Source organism: Pagrus pagrus, assembly GCF_965226575.1.
Source record: "Pagrus pagrus genome assembly, chromosome: 18".
In the NCBI taxonomy this organism is placed as follows: domain Eukaryota; kingdom Metazoa; phylum Chordata; class Actinopteri; order Spariformes; family Sparidae; genus Pagrus; species Pagrus pagrus.
The window spans coordinates 4,156,545-4,175,024 of NC_140202.1; the positions used below are offsets into that span (position 1 = coordinate 4,156,545).

The 18,480-nt window shown below is 41.5% G+C and overlaps 2 protein-coding genes across 3 annotated transcripts; one reads left to right on the forward strand and one right to left on the reverse strand.

Annotated features, from left to right (window-relative positions):
* Positions 1 to 645: 645 nt before the first annotated feature.
* On the reverse strand, positions 646 to 4,211 carry LOC311273659 (tubulin beta-4B chain). Its single transcript, XM_084380808.1, has 7 exons — positions 4,044 to 4,211; positions 3,736 to 3,844; positions 2,950 to 3,060; positions 2,561 to 2,805; positions 2,119 to 2,441; positions 1,680 to 2,024; positions 646 to 1,542 (listed from the first exon to the last, which is right to left on the reverse strand). The coding sequence occupies exons 1-7, from the start codon at positions 4,098 to 4,100 to the stop codon at positions 1,395 to 1,397; spliced, it is 1,338 nt and encodes a 445-aa protein (XP_084236934.1). The 5' UTR covers positions 4,101 to 4,211; the 3' UTR covers positions 646 to 1,394.
* Positions 4,212 to 6,260: 2,049 nt separating this feature from the next.
* nrde2 (NRDE-2, necessary for RNA interference, domain containing) lies at positions 6,261 to 16,899 on the forward strand. 2 transcript variants are annotated; one of them, XR_014624693.1, is made up of 20 exons: positions 6,261 to 6,341; positions 6,660 to 6,765; positions 7,461 to 7,655; positions 7,764 to 7,904; positions 8,089 to 8,354; positions 8,745 to 8,971; positions 9,752 to 9,976; positions 10,286 to 10,475; positions 10,700 to 10,833; positions 11,220 to 11,340; positions 11,446 to 11,618; positions 11,748 to 11,919; positions 12,034 to 12,254; positions 12,365 to 12,860; positions 14,091 to 14,506; positions 14,668 to 14,807; positions 15,338 to 15,479; positions 15,566 to 15,661; positions 16,142 to 16,213; positions 16,474 to 16,489. XR_014624693.1 is itself a non-coding variant. In XM_084380807.1 (19 exons), the coding sequence occupies exons 1-19, from the start codon at positions 6,266 to 6,268 to the stop codon at positions 16,597 to 16,599; spliced, it is 3,639 nt and encodes a 1,212-aa protein (XP_084236933.1). In that variant the 5' UTR covers positions 6,261 to 6,265; the 3' UTR covers positions 16,600 to 16,899. The 2 variants fall into 2 exon arrangements, 1 of the variants encoding a protein (XP_084236933.1); XM_084380807.1 differs by lacking the exon at positions 15,566 to 15,661 and having other exon boundaries at positions 16,474 to 16,899.
* Positions 16,900 to 18,480: the final 1,581 nt, after the last annotated feature.

Consider the following 18,480-nt stretch of genomic DNA (forward strand, 5'->3'; position numbering starts at 1 on the left):
TAACTTTTTGGTATCATCACTTTAAAAGGCCTTACTACAATCAAACAATGTGTGACTGTGTTGTTTGATGGGAGTAAAGGGAAGTTCAGCCAACTGTGACCCGTCCTGCCAGATAACTTCCTTTTGATCTGATGGACAGTAACTTTACATAAGATTCCCATTGCTCATTTTGCATACATAAGAATATGATCACCGAATGCTTATCTTCCACAGATGTAAAGGACCGGGTAGATAAGAATATGGGCTACACATTGGTAACACAACTCAAATGACCTGTTGCTCAGTCTTACAGCAGCCTGCCACTTGAAATGTTCACTCATACACTGAACCATTTCTCATTTTATGTCACTACATGAGTCATTGATGGACAGGGATGTCTGATGGACTTTGTATCTTGCATCAGGAACAAATTTGGAGGAATAAAATGAAATGTATAATGATGGAGGGAAAAAAATAATGTGATTTAGGCTTGATTTTAGTTCCCTGGTAGGCAGCTAGGTTGAAGCTCCATACACTTGGGCAGTTTTAATCAAGCTAATACATGACAACATGTCTAGACGCTTTATAATTTTAGTGACGAACTTGCAGATCTCATTATATTAGGCTCCTGTAGACAAAAGTAATAAGACATCCTCACAGTGTAGCACCAATTCAAAACATTTTTATTAAAACTCATCTACACTTTTGATGTGAAGAACATCAGAGAACAAGCAATTCAAATAATGATATAGCAGTGACCAGTTCCTGACACTACGTATAGTGTTCAGTGCATTTTTGATAAATAAAATGTTGTCATTCAGCTCAAGATTTACATTCTATATCAAACAGTGTCTAATTCAGAGAGTGCCCTGAACTGGTCAGTGTTACATTCTCTTTCACAAATATATATTTTGAACCTGCAGCATAAAAAAAGCCTTGACAAAGGACTGACAGAGTGTGATAACGTAAATGAGCTCACACCACCACTGAGTGGACAAAACAAGTTAACACAGGTGTCTGCTATGAATGGAGAGAGCTGAAACCTGACATATGTTCACAAGGAGGTGCAAATTGTAACAGCACATTTGCCACGTAGGGTAGTAATATATAGGCGATAGCTTCTAAACAGAGAGGAAAGAGGGAAGCTTACAAACATTAATATCCAGAATATCCATGGAGGAAGAAGAGAACTGCTGACAGCAAAAAAAAGAGTGAAAACAGAACAGACAACATTTGAAAACCAAAGCTAGAAAATTCTTTGTACTCCTGCTCAGGCTGGACGAGAATTCATTATTATCCTTTGTTAACTTTCTAATTGTTGATTTTAAGCCAATTATTAAAAAAGCAACAATGACTTAAAACCCTATGAACCAGCCCTAACTGTTGCATAGTAAGAAGGAGGTAATGGTTGGTGTTTAGGCCATGTCTTCTTCGCCCTCCTCCTCAAACTCGCCCTCTTCCTCAGCAGTGGCCTCCTGGTACTGTTGGTACTCGGACACCAGGTCATTCATGTTGCTTTCAGCCTCTGTGAACTCCATCTCATCCATGCCCTCGCCGGTGTACCTGAAACAAGTTCATAATTTGTTAATGAAATGACACTCTTGCAGGAAAATAGATGTTAGTGTATGAATTCTGGCTAAGAACAGACCAGCACAAGTACAGGACAGACTTCTTCTCTCCTGACATCGTCTTCTACTCACCAGTGGAGGAAGGCCTTGCGGCGAAACATGGCTGTGAACTGCTCTGAGATGCGCTTGAACAGCTCCTGAATGGCTGTGCTGTTGCCAATAAAGGTGGCGGCCATCTTGAGACCACGGGGAGGGATATCGCAGACAGCGGTCTTGACATTGTTGGGGATCCACTCCACGAAATAGCTGCTGTTTTTGTTCTGCACGTTCAGCATCTGCTCGTCCACCTCCTTCATGGACATGCGCCCTCTGAAGATGGCGGCGACTGTGAGATAGCGTCCGTGGCGTGGGTCACAAGCAGCCATCATGTTCTTGGCATCGAACATCTGCTGGGTGAGTTCAGGAACTGTCAATGCCCTAGAAAGACAGACAATTCAATTTCAATTTATTTCAAATCCAATAAAAAACGTATTATATAGGGTCTAGTATTGTCTCTAAGAAGCCTCTCTACCTGTACTGCTGGCTGCCGCGACTGGTCAGGGGGGCAAAGCCTGGCATGAAGAAGTGCAGCCTGGGGAAGGGCACCATGTTGACAGCCAGTTTCCTCAAATCAGCATTAAGCTGGCCAGGGAAGCGCAGACAGGTGGTCACCCCACTCATGGTGGCTGAGACAAGGTGGTTGAGGTCGCCGTAGGTGGGCGTGGTAAGCTTCAGCGTGCGGAAGCAGATGTCATACAGGGCCTCATTATCAATGCAGTAGGTCTCATCTGTGTTCTCAACCAGCTGGTGGACGGAGAGGGTAGCATTGTACGGCTCCACCACTGTGTCCGACACCTGGAGTAGGAGAGTGTGGAGAAGACAGAGAGGAGGAGGGGACAGCAATTAAGCACACAGAAACATGTGGAGGAACAAATATTTTATCTTAAATATTCTTGTGTACAGTATATATAAACCTTGGGTGAAGGCACCACGCTGAAAGTGTTCATGATCCGGTCAGGGTACTCCTCTCGGATTTTGCTGATGAGCAGCGTGCCCATGCCAGAGCCGGTGCCTCCTCCCAGGGAGTGCGTGAGTTGGAAGCCCTGCAGGCAGTCACAGCTCTCCGCCTCTTTCCTCACCACATCTAGGACCGAATCCACCAGCTCGGCTCCCTCAGTGTAGTGGCCTTTGGCCCAGTTATTACCTGCCCCGCTCTGGCCTGTGTTAGAGAATAAGTCAGTTACAGAATTACAGAAATCAAAACTTCCTTGATCTAATTCTGCTTAAAATATGACTTCATCATTCATGCAAAGTTTTATCAACCCAAATTAAAAACACACAATGTTCAGATTTGAATTCTCACCAAAGACAAAGTTGTCTGGTCTAAACACTTGTCCAAAGGGACCAGACCTCACAGAGTCCATTGTGCCTGGCTCCAAGTCCACCAGCACTGCACGAGGGACATACTTTCCACCTGTGGAAACACAAGTGTTGAGCAACAGAAGAGAAGAGAACACTAAGCTGTGGTGACTATTTCTCATTTTACTGGTGTGAAAAGCAGAGTGGAATGACAAGAAAATCCTGAGCTTAAGAGGCTAAAGCAGCTGCGGCACTGTGCAACCTTTTTGACATTTACTACACAAGACTATTATCATTACAGCTGGTTGGCATGTCAGTACAACCTAGTGCGCTTTCAGCTGACAGTTACAGTAAAGAGACAGAAAAGATGGCACGAAACCTGCATGCAAAAGCGATTTATGAACTGTTCCCCATGTGATCTTGGGACAGAAAGAAGTTCACTACAATCTACTACTATAAAGTCTGTCAGTTATTAATAATATGTTTCGTTTTTTGTTTTTTTTTAAACTTAATTCAAAAGCCAAAAAAGGTTAGTCGCTTATAAGTTCTTTGAAAACATCACAGTATATAATATATTTTCTTCGGAGGGAGGTTTGTTGACTTGTAGTATCTTGGAAACGGGTTTCCAAGATACTACAAGACTGATTTCTAGTGGTTTCCAGTGGGACAAAGACCCCCTGCTGGATGGCTACGGTACCTACAAGCCTTCCGGCTGGTATTAAATTACCTTGGCTCCCTTTGAAACTAGCAAGATTATCTGACTCTGTAGCTCTTAGCAAGTGAAATTAACCTGTTGCCTCGTTGTAGTACACGTTGATTCGTTCCAGCTGCAGGTCGCTGTCCCCGTGGTATGTCCCGGACGGGTCGATGCCATGTTCGTCACTTATCACCTCCCAGAACTACAATCAGAAAATGAGAAGAACGGTCAAATCAGGTGGCCTTGTGGCTCAAAACCATCGGTGGCATGGACACCGAGCGAGGCTATGATTAGCTTTGTTGCTAAGTAAGCTAATTTATCTTCCCGCTCAAGACAAAATTAACATTCACGCTCTTTTTCAGTGAGTTGGGACTTCACTTTGAAACCGCAACCATTCTCACCTTTGCACCAATTTGGTTGCCGCACTGGCCTGCCTGAAGGTGAACGATTTCCCTCATTTTGGTCGAAATGTAAAAGTTCTTAACGACGTCTGACAAAACTTGTTACCGCTTTAGCGCTTCAGCAACTGACGGACTAACCTGTCTGAGACGGTAGGAGCAATGCCAACGGCAGTCGGCAGATAAACGCAATTGGACGAGCTAAATGTCAGTCAAAGCACAACCGCCATCTCATTGGTCGAGAAAAGTTGGTTTCGAGTTTTGATTGGTTAGTTCTGAGGTGGCTCCGTTGCCTTGGTAACACAAAATAGAACTTGATACACAACAGTGTTTCTGCAGAGACACGCCTTATAGACCTCCAGAGGGGTATATAAGACGTGTCTCTGCAGCAACGTGCCAACAACACGAACCAACAAATCGATAATAATAAGTACTATATTGTATGCAACTGCACTTGTTTCAGTTACATGAAGACGTTTCACCTCTTCAGTAGAAAACTGAGAACCTTCATCAACATGTAAGAACAATATATATCCGATGATTTTCATATCAGCCTCAAAAAAAGAAAGGTAATGATATATAGGATTACAATTAAGGGGATTGATATATCAACAACAATATAATTTTTTACATTTCTATGACGAATCTCTGATAGTAGTGTGACTTCGTTTTTATGAAACCACAAGTAGGCCATCTAACTAATCAAGTCAACATGGAAGAGGAATGAATTATTGTTACAACATGTTCAACTCACCTGGTGCACCAGGGCGTTTCCTCTAGGGATTGTGCTGGTGGTTTTCAGTTCATTGTGGGTGGGGCCTGACTAGACATTTGACCTACATCTATGAATGAAATGTTTACCAAATTATTGAACAGAAAACCCCAAGTTTTTCATAAATACTTCACAATACTTTGTTCATAAAAACTCCAGCTTTGACACACAATACATTCAGTGTAGTACCTTAAAATCGCAGCCAGCTCTGAAGAAATAGCCAGTGATGCTTCTCTAATAGGGCTACATACTTTCTACAGTCTCAGTATCTTTCTCACAAAACCCATAGGTAGGCTATCACCATCCATTCCATCTCACTATCCTCTACCTGTTGTTCCATATTTGCTTTTCATAATGAAACCATTTCTTCCATCTTCTCTCATGTAATTCTAAATTCCCTCTCAATTTAAATTTAATCTGGTTCACATTTTCCCTCTTATTCTTGGTAGAACAAGAATGCAAATTTTGTCTAAGAATTATATATATTTACTTTTTAAGGATTTCTTATTTGAAATGTATAACTTAATTCTCATAGCTTAATTTGGTAGTTATCGTACAAACAACATACAGAGCCATAGGTACGTACATATAGCTACAAAGAGAATTAGGAGTGTCGGTAAATAAAAATAAATAAATACTTAATACTTAAAGCTCTTTTAAGATTAAAAATCATAATAAAATATAGGTATAGCATTATTTCTAAAGACAATATAAAATGTGCCTTTATGACTGTGTTATTTAAAAAGAATAAAAATAAGATTTATGATAAAGGATCAGAAGCTCATTCTGAAAATGATGAAAACCAGACCATTTTAGTTTCTGTGTTTACATGCTGTGGCAATAAAACCCAACATTCATCAAGGAATGAACAATTTGTCATTTTTTAGTCTTTGGAGGGAGCATTTCGCTGGGTAGACCCTGTGGGCATTGTTGAAAGAAAGTTCTCTCATTTTTTGTTAACACTGGAAACTTAAAAGGTAAACTCTTTATTCCAGGATATTATCTAGCTTTATTACAATTACACATTTAGCGCAGAGCAGTTGTTTTTATACACAGGTCTGTCTATTTTATTTGTATATTTCTGTTATTAATTCTTTGACTATAAATAAATCACACTTGACCAACAAATATATTGATCCTTGTTTTTCTTGTTGATGAGTGAATTTTTTTTTTTATTTACTTTTTTACAATGAAAGTGTTAAACATTGCAAAAGGAAAGTACAACCGATCTTTAAGAAAAGAAACATAAAATAGAAAGGACAAGGACTGCAATGAAGAAAAACAATGAAAAAATACCATAAATCAGGAAATTCAGTTTCAACCAGGAAAAAAGGGCCAATTGAATTCGAGTAGTATGAGAAATGTAGCTATGATATTGTGTGCGCCCTTTGATTGGTCATTTTATTTTGGTAAGCCGGCAGTCACTTGACGTCATAATCCTGCGACTGTTTATATGCGACATACCATCATGGCTCTATTTCCAGCTTTCGCAGAAGTAGAAAGTGGCAAAGTTGATGATTCGTCGAAAGGTGATCGCTTATTCGTGTTTCACATACTTTAATATGGATTGTTTTTCGCCTCAATACTTTGTTGTTGTTGTGTTGACACGATAAACCTGCTAAACCACGACCTAGCTGTTATTTACCGTCCATAGTCTGCCTGTCGTTCATGCTAAATGATAAACATCATCGTTTACGTTAGATTCATTTCTTATCGATACGTTTACATTCCAACACGCGGATCTACAGCATATGAACATACCCTGCGAAGGATTAATAACCATCATGATCTCTCGATTCCCCTGATTACTGACTAAAACTCTTTGTATGGCCACTCTCTCCCTTTAGAATTAGACTGGCTGAACAATAAGAGTTTTCAGACTGGAGATGCCCTCTCTCTTCACAGTCGGTATTTGGAGAAGAACAATGAGAGGCTGAGCAAGAAGGAATCAAGGTACATGTTAAAAATAAATATTGTTTGATGGGGCTGTACGATATGGAGAAAAAAAAATCATGAGTTTGAGTTATATTAGTTATATTAACATATATATATATATTTTTTTTATCACAATTACATTTATTTAATGATTAATATGATTTTATTAAAATCATGATGATGGGACATTTGTTGTGGTCTGTTCCTAACATGTCATGTTTTGTACATCTGGAGAACTTTCTGTAGCTTTGTACAGTAGGCCTGAGCATCTCTGCAGCACTACAGTACTTCATTATAATGTCGTTTTGTCACACATTTTACCTTTATCAAAAAACTGCAGCTTCTGTTTGACCATATAGAGATTTTGATTGTAGTTTGATTAATTGTACAGCCCTATTTGCAGACACAAAACTTTGTAGTTTTCAACATCATTTAAATTTCCTCCTATAATATTACATAATGCATCTCTCCTTTTGTTTTTCTTGTGTCTGTCTTCTTATTCTTCTTGCTTGCGTCAATATTTCTTCACGTGAAACACTCTGATCCTCTGTTTAGAAATCTGCTAAATAAATTGTTTTTCTATATATGTAGATTATTCTAGAGTACTAGAAACATAGTCGAATAAGTCTTTTGATTTATTTGAGGAAGGAGTTTAGTTTGAATATGTTCTCTTGCTACTCTCACTGATGTTGAGTCCACCTTATAATCCTCAGTGTAGGCAGAGAGGTGAGCTCTGAAGAGGAGGAAGAGGGTAAAGTTCCATCCAAGAGGAAGAAAAAGAAGAGTGAGAAGAAGAAGAAGAAAAAGAAAAAACACAAAAAGAAGAGTGGAAGGTATTCCAGCAGCGGTGGGTCTGACTCTGAAACCATTTACCCCAGTGACCTTAAAAGGGGAGAAGAGGCAGACAGGTACAGACACACACTTTTACATCACATTTGCTTACACTCCTATTTAATGCACAGATGCACTGGTTTACTGCTGCTCTGTACTTATGGTTGGTGTGTGCATCCATGCAGGCCCCAGGCTGCTCCGTTAGCAAGTCGTTTCTCCTGGTTGGATGACCTCCAGTCGCCCACAGAGCAGCCGTTCTGTGTGGACCGTAAAGCGGACGCAGCCAACTGGACGTACAAGTCCCTGTACAGAGGGGATGTAGCCAGGTAACACACACACATACACATGCACATACACACATGCACTCTCCACCATGCTCCATTTTTTTCATTCGATGTAGATCAGTGTCTGCCTTTGTGACTATTCCTGCTAATGCTCAAAACCTACGTTTTATTACAAACCAAGAACATTCATTTTAAAGGTAATTTTGAAACATTGTGTGTGTTCCAGGTATAAGAGGAAAGGCACCTCGTCCTTGGGTCTGGACCCTCACAAGCAGGGAGTCAGCTGGGATGAGTCGGAGTCAAATAAGAAACACAAAGGCGGGGACAAGAAGAAGGCAGCAGACAGATACTTCTCTACAGCTAGTCGCCAGCTGTTGAGGTCTGAGCCCCCTGTTCCTACATTACCTACGATTCCTGACTGCAGTGATGCCATCAGCCCCACCTCCTTTCTCCCCCTGGGTTACAATGAGGACAACAAAGGAGGAGAGACAGGTAAGAGACAGGCTGTGAAGAGGCAAACTTCACGGGCTAAAAAGTCTTGCAAAAAACCTCAGCAGGTGTCATTTCAATATAAATTCAATTGCCACACAACCAGTCTCACTCAAACAAAATTGAATCAAAAATACAAACAGTGCAAGGTCAAAATGTCTCAATTGTAGCAGGAAGAAAGGAAATAAAGTTTAAAACTCTCCCATTCTTAACAGGTAATCAGTAAAAATTCCCAAAGTAAGGCTGCCCTGATTTTTGGGATTAGAATAAGGGGTTTAGCTGCCCTATAAAGTGTGGAATGTGTCCTCAAAATCTCAGGTTTTGTGCCAGATATCTGTGGTACATACCTTTTATCTTTTCAATTTAATCCCAATCCTTAATGTGTCAATCCAGGCAACAGAGTGCAGACATCATCAGTAAACCCCCTGGGTGTGTATGACGCCTCCACGGCCCTCTGGCTGCAGGGGAAGGGACAGCAGGAGCAGACAGAGCAGCAGAAGCAGGACACACAGACGGAGAAGAGTGCTGCGCTCTTGGCTGGGAGGACTGAAGAGTTTAACAGGCGGCTCAGAGAGCAGCCGGCAGACACACAGCTATGGATAAAATTCCTAAGATACCAGGTATGAAGATTCTGCTTTTGTTACTATATTTACTTTCCTTACAATCAGCTTTGAACTGAGTATGTTTATGTTCTTATCAATATCTATGTGTCAGTGTTTGGGTTTGGGGTTTGCACAACTGTGCATAGGATAAAGGAGGCCTTATTCTCGAGTCTTCTAATCATCAACAAACCCCAGATGATGACCAAAACAAAGTGTTTGGTCCATTCCTTCTACAGAAGATGTAAATATTAGAGTACATCAGGAATATATGTTTTTTCTTCTCTTGAAAAAGGCGGAGTAATTTCCCGAAATGCTGGTCACTGTAATTATCATCAAATGTTACTTTAACAAACCCCAGCACTAATAAATATCACATTATATATATATATATGCATATCTCAAAAATGGTGGCTGCTCTGCAACAGTTGACCAAACTTAGAAGCAGCTGACTACAGCCCAAGGCTGCAAGACAAAGTTTCCCTTGAGGACAATAAAGTTAAAGTTTAAATTTGCAATCCAAGCCATATTTGTACTCACTGTAAAACTGTAAACTGTCGCACATAAAAAGCTTTAAATCAGGATGTTTTGAGGTCCTCTGTATTGGATCTTGCAAACACTTCATTCTTCTGGACAATCTATGTAAAGTAAAACTAAGAAATGCCCTTTCGAGGTTGCTGTCATTGTCGTTTTAGCTATAAGAGACATATACGTTCACTTGTAAACACACTTTAATGTGTAAAATTGGTGGAGTTACCCTTTAAGTTCCTATGCAGCTTTACTTCTCCTCCTCCTTTCTAGGATGAGCTGACTGCAACAGCGTTTGGAGGCGAGGAGGAGCAACAGGGCGACAATTCGTCTGAGCGTCGTAAGTCCTCCCACCGTGCAGTCCTGGAGAAAAAGCTGAGCATCGCAGAGCGCGCTGTGGCCACCAACCCGAGCTGCGTAGCTCTGCAGCTGGAGAGGCTGAGGATCTGCCAAGAGCTCTGGGAGCCCTCACTTCTGACTAAAGAGTGGAAGAAACTGGTCAGTCTACAGTATTTTGTTTTTATGCAACTCACTCAATGTTTCTGTATTTGTACTACCTGCAGAGCTGAACATTTAAGGTGCTATTACAGCTGTGGTTTATTTTATTTGCCCTTAAAAGAGTGGAATGGTTTGTTCATTTACCTTCACACTGTTTTATTACAAAGGTTCCTCTAAATGTTCTTCAGTTTCCTCCTCTGTATAGCCATGAACTGAATGCTTCAAATAATTCAGATTCCTGCTTTTATGTCACCGATAAAAACTCATAGACATTCAAACAGAGATTGTGTTTTATCTATTGCATTTCAGGTGTTTCTCCACCCAAACAGTGCCCCCTTGTGGAGAGAGTATCTATCGTTCACACAGAGCTACTTCAGCAACTTCACTGTGTCGAAGGTCAACTCTGCCTATGGGAAGTGTCTCAGCACGCTCAGTGCTGTGCGGGATGGCAGCATGGTCTCTCACCCAGCCCTGCCAGGGATTGAAGAGGATATGTTGGGTAACAGAGATTTTGTTTAATCATCCGACTTTTATAGTTTGAGTGGACCGATTAGTAGATAATAGTTAAATATTCAGATACCCTGCTCAGTTACTCCGTCAGCCCAGTTTTATGTCCACATACACAAATACACACATAGGTACATCATACTCTCATTTGTTTCAATGCAAAATGTTTTTGTTTGTATGCTCAGAGTTGGTGAAAATTGTTTTCTGTCTGTCCAGATATCTTCACTCAACAGTGTCATTTCCTGCGACAGTCTGGTCACTCAGAGAAGGCAATTTCCCTGTTTCAGGCTATGATCGATTTTACTTTCTACAAACCTGACAGTGTACGAGAACTGTCCACCAAACAGCAGGTAAACACATATGCATACAATAAAACACTACATAGGCACTAATCATAATTTTAAAATTATTTTAAATCTAACTATAATGCATTCAAATAATCTTGACCAGAAGACAAAATTGTAATATATTGTATAATGACAACTGAAAGGAATAGTTCAGCATTTTGTGAAATACACTTGGCTTGGTGTAGTGACTTCCTGGAGTGTTGTGATCAATGTGCGGGTGCCAAAAAAACCAAATATGCCTATTTCATTTTTGCCTCTTAACACCTGTAAGGATTACTTTATTTCTACCAGTTTGAAGAGATTTGTTGTTGTTTTTTACAAGGATTGAATATTTTTGTGTTAACGATGAGTAAATCATGTCTTCCCATTAATTTATGTTGTGTGTTCAGGTTGAGTTCTTTGAGCCATTCTGGGACAGTGGGGAGGCCAGGGTTGGAGAGCTGGGGGCCAGAGGTTGGAAAGCCTGGATGCTCCAACAAGAGCGAGGGGGGTGGCTACAGCCCAATGCAGGTACAGAAAACACACCCAGACATTGTTACAGCAAAGTGTGCCATGCTTCACTTTTAGTGTTGATGTGAATTCTGGAATTGCGTGTGCGTGTGTGTGTCTTCATAGAGGAAGAAGAGGACGAGGAAGAGGACGAGGAGGAGGTTAAGGATCGGAGCCAGCCCAGACACACAATCTGGTTGGATGTGGAGTCGTCTCGGGAAGCAGCTCAGTGGCTGCCCTGGAGGCCTGACAAAGCTAAGGGCCAATCAGAAGAGGACTGTGAGGACCCGGACAGACAGGTACAGGTTTAAAGTGACTCTGCTCATGTGTGATATGTTTGGAAGTCATCTACACTATGTTTAAATTCAGACACAAAATAGATGTGACCACTTTGTTTGACTTCTTCATCTCTGTCTCTCCCGCTGTAGGTGTTGTTTGATGACATCGGTCCCTCCCTCATTTGTCTGTCTTCACCAGAGCTCCAGCTCTGTCTTCTTCTCCGTTTCTTGTCATTCCTGGGGCTGCCCATTGACTGTGTGCTCTCTGCTGCCCCCTGTCAGCCTGGTCTGCTGCTCGAGAACCTTTCTCTCCTCACTCAGGGTAAAAATGACACCATTAGTGAGCATAACACAAGCAGGCTATTTGTTTTACTTAACTTAAAGCTTATAATTTAGAGGAACACAGTAACAAATCTGACTCAATGTCACATTCTAGGTAATGACCTCCGGCGTCCTCTGACCTCCCATGACCTACCTGAGCTTGGGGTCAACTCTGTAGGTCATATGACCACTCTCCAGGGAACAAGGAAGTTTGCGGGGCTCGGGAAGCAGGGCGAGACATTTGTCACCAATGTGTTAAATATGCTCCAACCTGTCCTTCCTGCCCCCCACCGAGCCACTCTGTCACTCAGCTGGATACAGTACGAAAAATTCAAGGTAGGAGTCAGTTTATCTGACTTTTGGACGAGGTCAAGGTCAACTTGGTCAAAAGAGTGTCTGACCTTTTCACTTATTTACTTGTCTGTATTTGTTTCGGTGTATATCAGGTCTTGCGCTGCCTATGTGGTGGCAACAAAAAGCGTCTCCGCTCTCAGGGCAAAAGAAGCAAGCGGGTTGCAAAGCAGCTGCTAAAAGAATCCGACAACCGCTCGTCGTTGGTGCTGTGGCGGGAGTACGCCCACCTGGAGTGGTTACTGGGTAACCTCGACGAGGCCCGCAAAGTCTTCTACACGGCCACAGCGATGGGGGGAACCAAAAGCCTTAAGAGCCCCACCCTCTGCGAGCTGTGTCTGCTGTGGGCTCAGCTGGAGGTGGAGGATGGGGAAGGTGTGCAAGGAGGAGGAATAACAGATGTCACCGTGACCCCAGCTGTATGTGTGCTAACCCGGCTAGCAGAAGGAACTTCCTCTTCCTCCTCTTCATCCTCCAAGTCCCTGTCTCCGGTTTCCATCCTGAAAGCCAGGAAGTCGTATGAGCAGGCTCTAACAGCGGGCTTGTCAGCCCTAGACCCAAACCTCCACAACCCTCAGGCCAGCAGAAAAGGTTCACTTTGTCAACAACTGTCTGTCATCTGTCAAAGAGGTTTTTTATGATTGAACCCATTCACTGCAAATCCAGTGCACTCAATGTTACTGCTGCAGTGTTTTCTCATCATTTTAGTACAGCATGCAAACTAACTTGCAGAGTTGAAACTTCTGCAAAACATGTAATTCATCACATTAAGTAATGTATTTAGTTGCCTTATACATCAATCATTCCAACTTTTAAGAGACAGTTTTGGACATGGGTGGTCAATAATGTGAGGTATGCAGATTATGATTAGAATTTATTGGTTTGAAACAACCTTCAACAATAAGTCACGATAACCAGTTATGCACCAGTCCAACATTTTCTCTCCATATACTAATTTCAATACCTCAGCTACCAAGTACTGATCCAATACTGGTGCTCCCTTTTTACTAAATTTAAAACTACTCACTGTCTGAAACTAGTTTGAGTCATTTTTGTGTTAGGTAATATGTGGCCAGGGATTGTTGTGGTGCTAAAACTGAGGTATATGCTTGCTGTGACTGAATACATGTAATCAGAAGGTTATCACTGACTTTATAATGATGCTGATAAATAAGCTGTATTTACTGTGGATTTGTCACATCTTGTCACCCAAGCCAATTAATCGGGTGTCTGTGCTGATTCTGGTCCAGCAGATCAGATTGGTGTATACCTTTTTAAAATACACAAATGCATTGTCAAATTAATGATAGCTACTGGCTACTAGATTGCATTTTATCTTGCGTACCACTGGGTCTGATACAGCAATGGTTACAACAGCAGAACTGTTTCTCTGAGTCAACCTTAAGCATTTTATTTCGTTTTGGCAGGACCAAAGGCCAATGAAACAACTTGGAACAAGTTATTGTCATACATGAAACATAAAGACACTGCAAACTAAAGGGGAAAAAAATTTTGGGATGTGTCTGGGGATGGAAGGTTCGGAAGTCTCGTGAACTGGTTCACCTAAATGGAATGCAGCCGTCATTAATGTTATTAGTTTCACCTGTGCTGCTCTGACAAGTCAAAATGTCTCCTGTGAAAAAGGTCTATTGTGCAGGCTGGGTCATTCTCACACTCACATGTCTTAGAGGCACACTCAGAGTTATTGTTGGTGTTACTACTAACACCTGTGCTTTTCCTAATGTGATAGGTCTGATTGTCTCCTGTGAAAATGCAGACTTTCATTAATTTGATCCTCTCATCTCTTTATTCCACCACCAGATCAAGAGGACCTGCTGGGAGAGAAGCTGAGGCTGAGGGGACTGGTAGGCTGCTACGCTTTGTTCCAGTACCTCACGATGGGCATCCAAGCAGCTAACGCCATCTACAACCAGGCTAGAGAGAGGATGGAGGTGCTGCACCAAACACTAATACTTGATAAGCAGCTCAACAGTAATGAGGAAGCCAACCTTGCTAGCACCGGTGCTAACCAGGTGGCAGCTGCTTCCAGCCATACCAGCAGGCTCCATGTTAACAGGCTAGCTTCTGAGTGTGAGGCATTAGCAGTGCAGCAGGCAGTGTTGCTAAGGTACCACAATAGCATCAGTGTGTTTCCACTGGCAACGCTGAGACAGACGTTGACCTCTTCCCTCTCCACCTGGCCCAGCAGCGCCCCTCTCTGGAGCATATATGTACAGGTAAGCCAGGGCCTCCTCACAAGATACCAGAAGTAATTTATGGGTTAAAATCAAAACAATCAGTCTTTGTAGATGTGTTTTTTTCCAGCTCTTTGCAATCATTCTGTACTGATTCAGCACATGATTTTTTTTGCATGACTTTCATGCCACCTGTGTTTCAGGTAGAGAACCGTTACCATAGTGCTGGCCGGGCACGACGCTTTTTTCACTCTGTAACCAGGAACAACAGCAGTGTGGTACCACGCCTCTTTGCCATTTTTGCTGAACAACAAAGGAAGCAGCTGGTGGACGCTGCTCTGAGGTAAGGGCAGACAGGATGATGGGCAGGTGCAAGGGTTATCCTGCACGCTTGGAATAAGCATTATCACAGAGATGCAATTCAGCTGCCACAGGGCTGAGAGGAAAAAAAGCACAATTACAAATCTGTCTGCTCATTGAGCTCCATGGAAAGCACCATGGATTTATCAATACATACTGTACTGTAGCACACTTAGGCTACTGATATATTTCAGAGCCATGGACGGGCCAAAGATGGATTCAAACTTGCATATAAAGGGAGATTAAACAACCCCTGCACTCTGCATTTTGGTCATTTTGCCAACAAGGGCGTTGGCACCCTCCCCACCCCCCATCACTTTACCTATTTCTAATTATAAAAACACTGCATTTAAAAACAAAATATTATATATACATATATGTGTGTGTGTGTGTGTGTGTGTGTGTGTGTGTGTGTGTGTGTGTGTGAGTGTGTGTGTGTGTGTGTGTGTGTGTGTGTGTGTGTGTGTGTGTGTGTGTGTGTGTGTGTGTGTGTGTGTGTGATGTTCATTATAGGTCTGGTTTCCATGATGCTGCCTTGCCGATCCTGCCTGAGAATGGCCTCAGCAACCGTGTCCGTGGACTGTTTGAAAGAACCATATCAACAGAGATGTGTTCTCACTGTCCTTTACTTTGGAGGATGTACATGCACTTCCTGGTGAGACAGCAAATAACACCCACAAACTCACACAATTACAGCCCTCTCTGTTGACTTGAACTAATTTCCTATCATTAACCATTCAGCTGAAAGATGGACACAAATTTGAGGAAATTGATAATCGTCTTCAACATTAGTCATCATACTCATTACAGCAGTTGCAGACTTTACAGAATCAACTTGTCAGTAAGCTGATGGATGCATACACGATGGCAAAAAAGCAAAGAAATGTGTAGGATGGTTGCAAAAGTTATGTGTGTTGAGGATCTGTGAAACTAAGATATCAGTGAGGTGGTAATGCACTAATACAGCACCTGTCCAGAGATACCTAAAAGGCAAGTACAGGACTCAAATCCAAACATAAATATACGTTATAGTAATGATGGGCAAAGCCTGCTGTTCCTTTTAAGAGCCCATTTTGTTCTGTATGTCATTCTGCTCGTTAATCTCTGACCTTAAAGCGCTGCCTTTTTCCCCCTCATTTTCCAAATATTGACTTAGAGATACAAGTATAAGAACTAACACATACAGTAAGACCAGCCGGCACAGACTTACTTTGTTTAATTTGCACATTTGGATACACAAATATTGACCGTCAGTCAGTATAAAGTCTTGTGTCTGTGCTGTGTATATAATGTGTTTGTATGTATGTGTATTGGTAGTTGTCTGACGGGCAGGTGGATAAAGCCAAAGGGATCTTCTACAAGGCCTTACAGAATATTCCCTGGGCCAAGGTGAGTTTGAATCTTAACAACAGTTGGTGTCTATCTACTTCATTTTTAAATAATAGAAATTAATTCTTGCCTTCCCTCTTTGTGTGTGTGTGTGTGTGTGTGTGTGTGTGTGTGTGTGTGTGTGTGTGTGTGTGTGTGTGTGTGTGTGTGTGCGTGTGTGCGTGTGTGCGCGTGTGTGTGTGTGTGCATGCGCGGGTGTTCAAATGAATGTAAATTTGCATTTTTGCAAATATGTGTATATGGCATGTGTGTCACATCAGGGTTTGTACATGGACGGAGTGCAGCTGTTCCCTGAGCATCTGCAGGAGTTTGTAGATCTTATGACAGAGAAGGAACTCCGACTCAGACTGCCTTTAGAAGAACTGGATATACTACTGGAGGACTGAACACACGCATGCATACACACACACACACACACACACCTCATTCAAGAACTTCAATTTGCTTCACTGGCAACATGCCAACCCACATATTGGCATGTTTGATGTCAAGAAGAGGAGACACATGCGGAAACTCAGATGCGTACACACATAGCTGCAGTGCTAAACAGTAAAGTTTCAGTGATGTTATTAAAGATGGGCATGGAGCTATCCTTTGGACTTTATGTATATTACTTTATTTTCACAGAAAACCACCAGCTCCGTGTTTTTAGTACCAGATACAGTCAATAAATATGATTCTCAGTTGTCCTGTGTGCTGTATGTTTGTTTATGCATAAAAGCTTACATTGCATGCATGCATACTGAGGTTGAAGGCCTGTGTTTCAAATGAAAGATAAATATCAAACTTGATGACACGTTTGCAACCCCACCTTAGAGTCTAATGTATGAAACTCTAAACAAATACCGAGGTAAATGAGAAAATTAAGAAAATGTAGACTAAACTGCCTCAGGATTTAATAGTCATGATGATTGTCAGGTTTTAAATGATCACATGCAAATGCCTGAACTTGTTAATACTGTTAATGACACCCCTGATAATGAGGTTTAATGATATTGTATCCTGCAGCTTGGTCAAAGACAACCACCAAGAGTATAAAAAGATCAGATCAGTGTCAAGTTTAGAAAGTTGTCATGTTCCCATGTGGTGCTATTTTTTAAGTGGTTCTGGCTTTGAGATAGATTTAAATTTAATTTATTTTCAAGTTTCAAGTGAACAGTGCTACTGTATAACAAGTCACAGAGCTGAACTCTGCAGTGGCTGTGTGCTTTTTTTAAAGGGGTTTAAAATTCTCATCTCATATTAAAATGACATTTTAATGATAGTATTTAATCATTTCATTTTTTATATAACTTTTTCATTTATTCATGTATTCCCTCTGTGCGACTCTGTTTGGCATCTCACCTGTGAGTTACCTGAAACTTTTCACCAACTCTATTCATACACTCTCTATATATAATAACACAGGATGCTCTGTGCGCAGCAGCGGTGGAGTCGCTCCCTCCTTCCATCGCTGCCGCGCCGTGGTCTGACGCATTGCAGATCCGCCCTGGCCTATCAGCAGCTTCTGTACAGTGTGCAGAACATTGCGGCTCTGCTCTGTCCAATCAGAATCCGCCTCTCATAAACAAACCCGCAACTTCCCCAGTGCCGTCAGCCGCGATGTTTAAAACGTATCCTTCCGCCTGCATAAAACTCCGTGTAACATAAAATAGTTCCTCACTTTGTGTCACTTTCAACAGATTGAAAAAGTTGCTTAATTAGACACGAGGAACCCCGTTTGAAGTCAACTTTCACACATTTTTCTGTTCAAGGCAAACGACCACTATTATGAACAACTCCATTACTTTAATACAAGTTATGATTAAATTTCCTCTGGTACAATTGTCCTCTCAATAAACCTCCACTAAATTTCAGTTTAGTTTAGGTTTTATTTTATGCCAATAAAAACACAATGCATTGGTTAAGGAAAAGTATTTTCTGCCTGATAATACAATTATTCTTTAGGTTGATGGATTTGTAATGATGATAGTGGCATTGCATACAGATAAATTTAGATTCCTGTTGCAGTTGAACAGCTCCAAATTATGAAAATATGTCTCTTTGATTTTGATGCAGGATGTAATGGAAGCCAATTTGCCAAGAGGCATCACCATGATTGGTGCCAGGTGGGTGGAGCAAGTTGCCACATTAAAGATAATGTAATAATACATGAGACAGTCTCCCAAAGCCAAAATCTGACTAATGACTCATCATAAATCAGTGGTTTCTGACTCTAAGACAGAAAGGCTCATGATCACATAGCCTAACACTATTCTGACTGCCCT

What these genes read in the sequence shown, in the direction of transcription:
- nrde2 (XM_084380807.1), top strand. Translation starts at nt 6,266, where the DNA reads ATGCGACATACCATCATGGCTCTATTTCCAGCTTTCGCAGAAGTAGAA. An exon ending in CAACAAAGGAGGAGAGACAG is followed by an intron (nt 8,355 to 8,744) that starts GTAAGAGACAGG and finishes GTGTCAATCCAG; the next exon opens with GCAACAGAGTGCAGACATCA. An exon ending in TACAGTACGAAAAATTCAAG is followed by an intron (nt 12,255 to 12,364) that starts GTAGGAGTCAGT and finishes GGTGTATATCAG; the next exon opens with GTCTTGCGCTGCCTATGTGG.
- LOC311273659 (XM_084380808.1), bottom strand. Translation starts at nt 4,100, where the DNA reads ATGAGGGAAATCGTTCACCTTCAGGCAGGCCAGTGCGGCAACCAAATT. An exon ending in GTACTACAACGAGGCAACAG is followed by an intron (nt 3,061 to 3,735) that starts GTTAATTTCACT and finishes GTGTTTCCACAG; the next exon opens with GTGGAAAGTATGTCCCTCGT. An exon ending in CGCAAGGCCTTCCTCCACTG is followed by an intron (nt 1,543 to 1,679) that starts GTGAGTAGAAGA and finishes AACTTGTTTCAG; the next exon opens with GTACACCGGCGAGGGCATGG.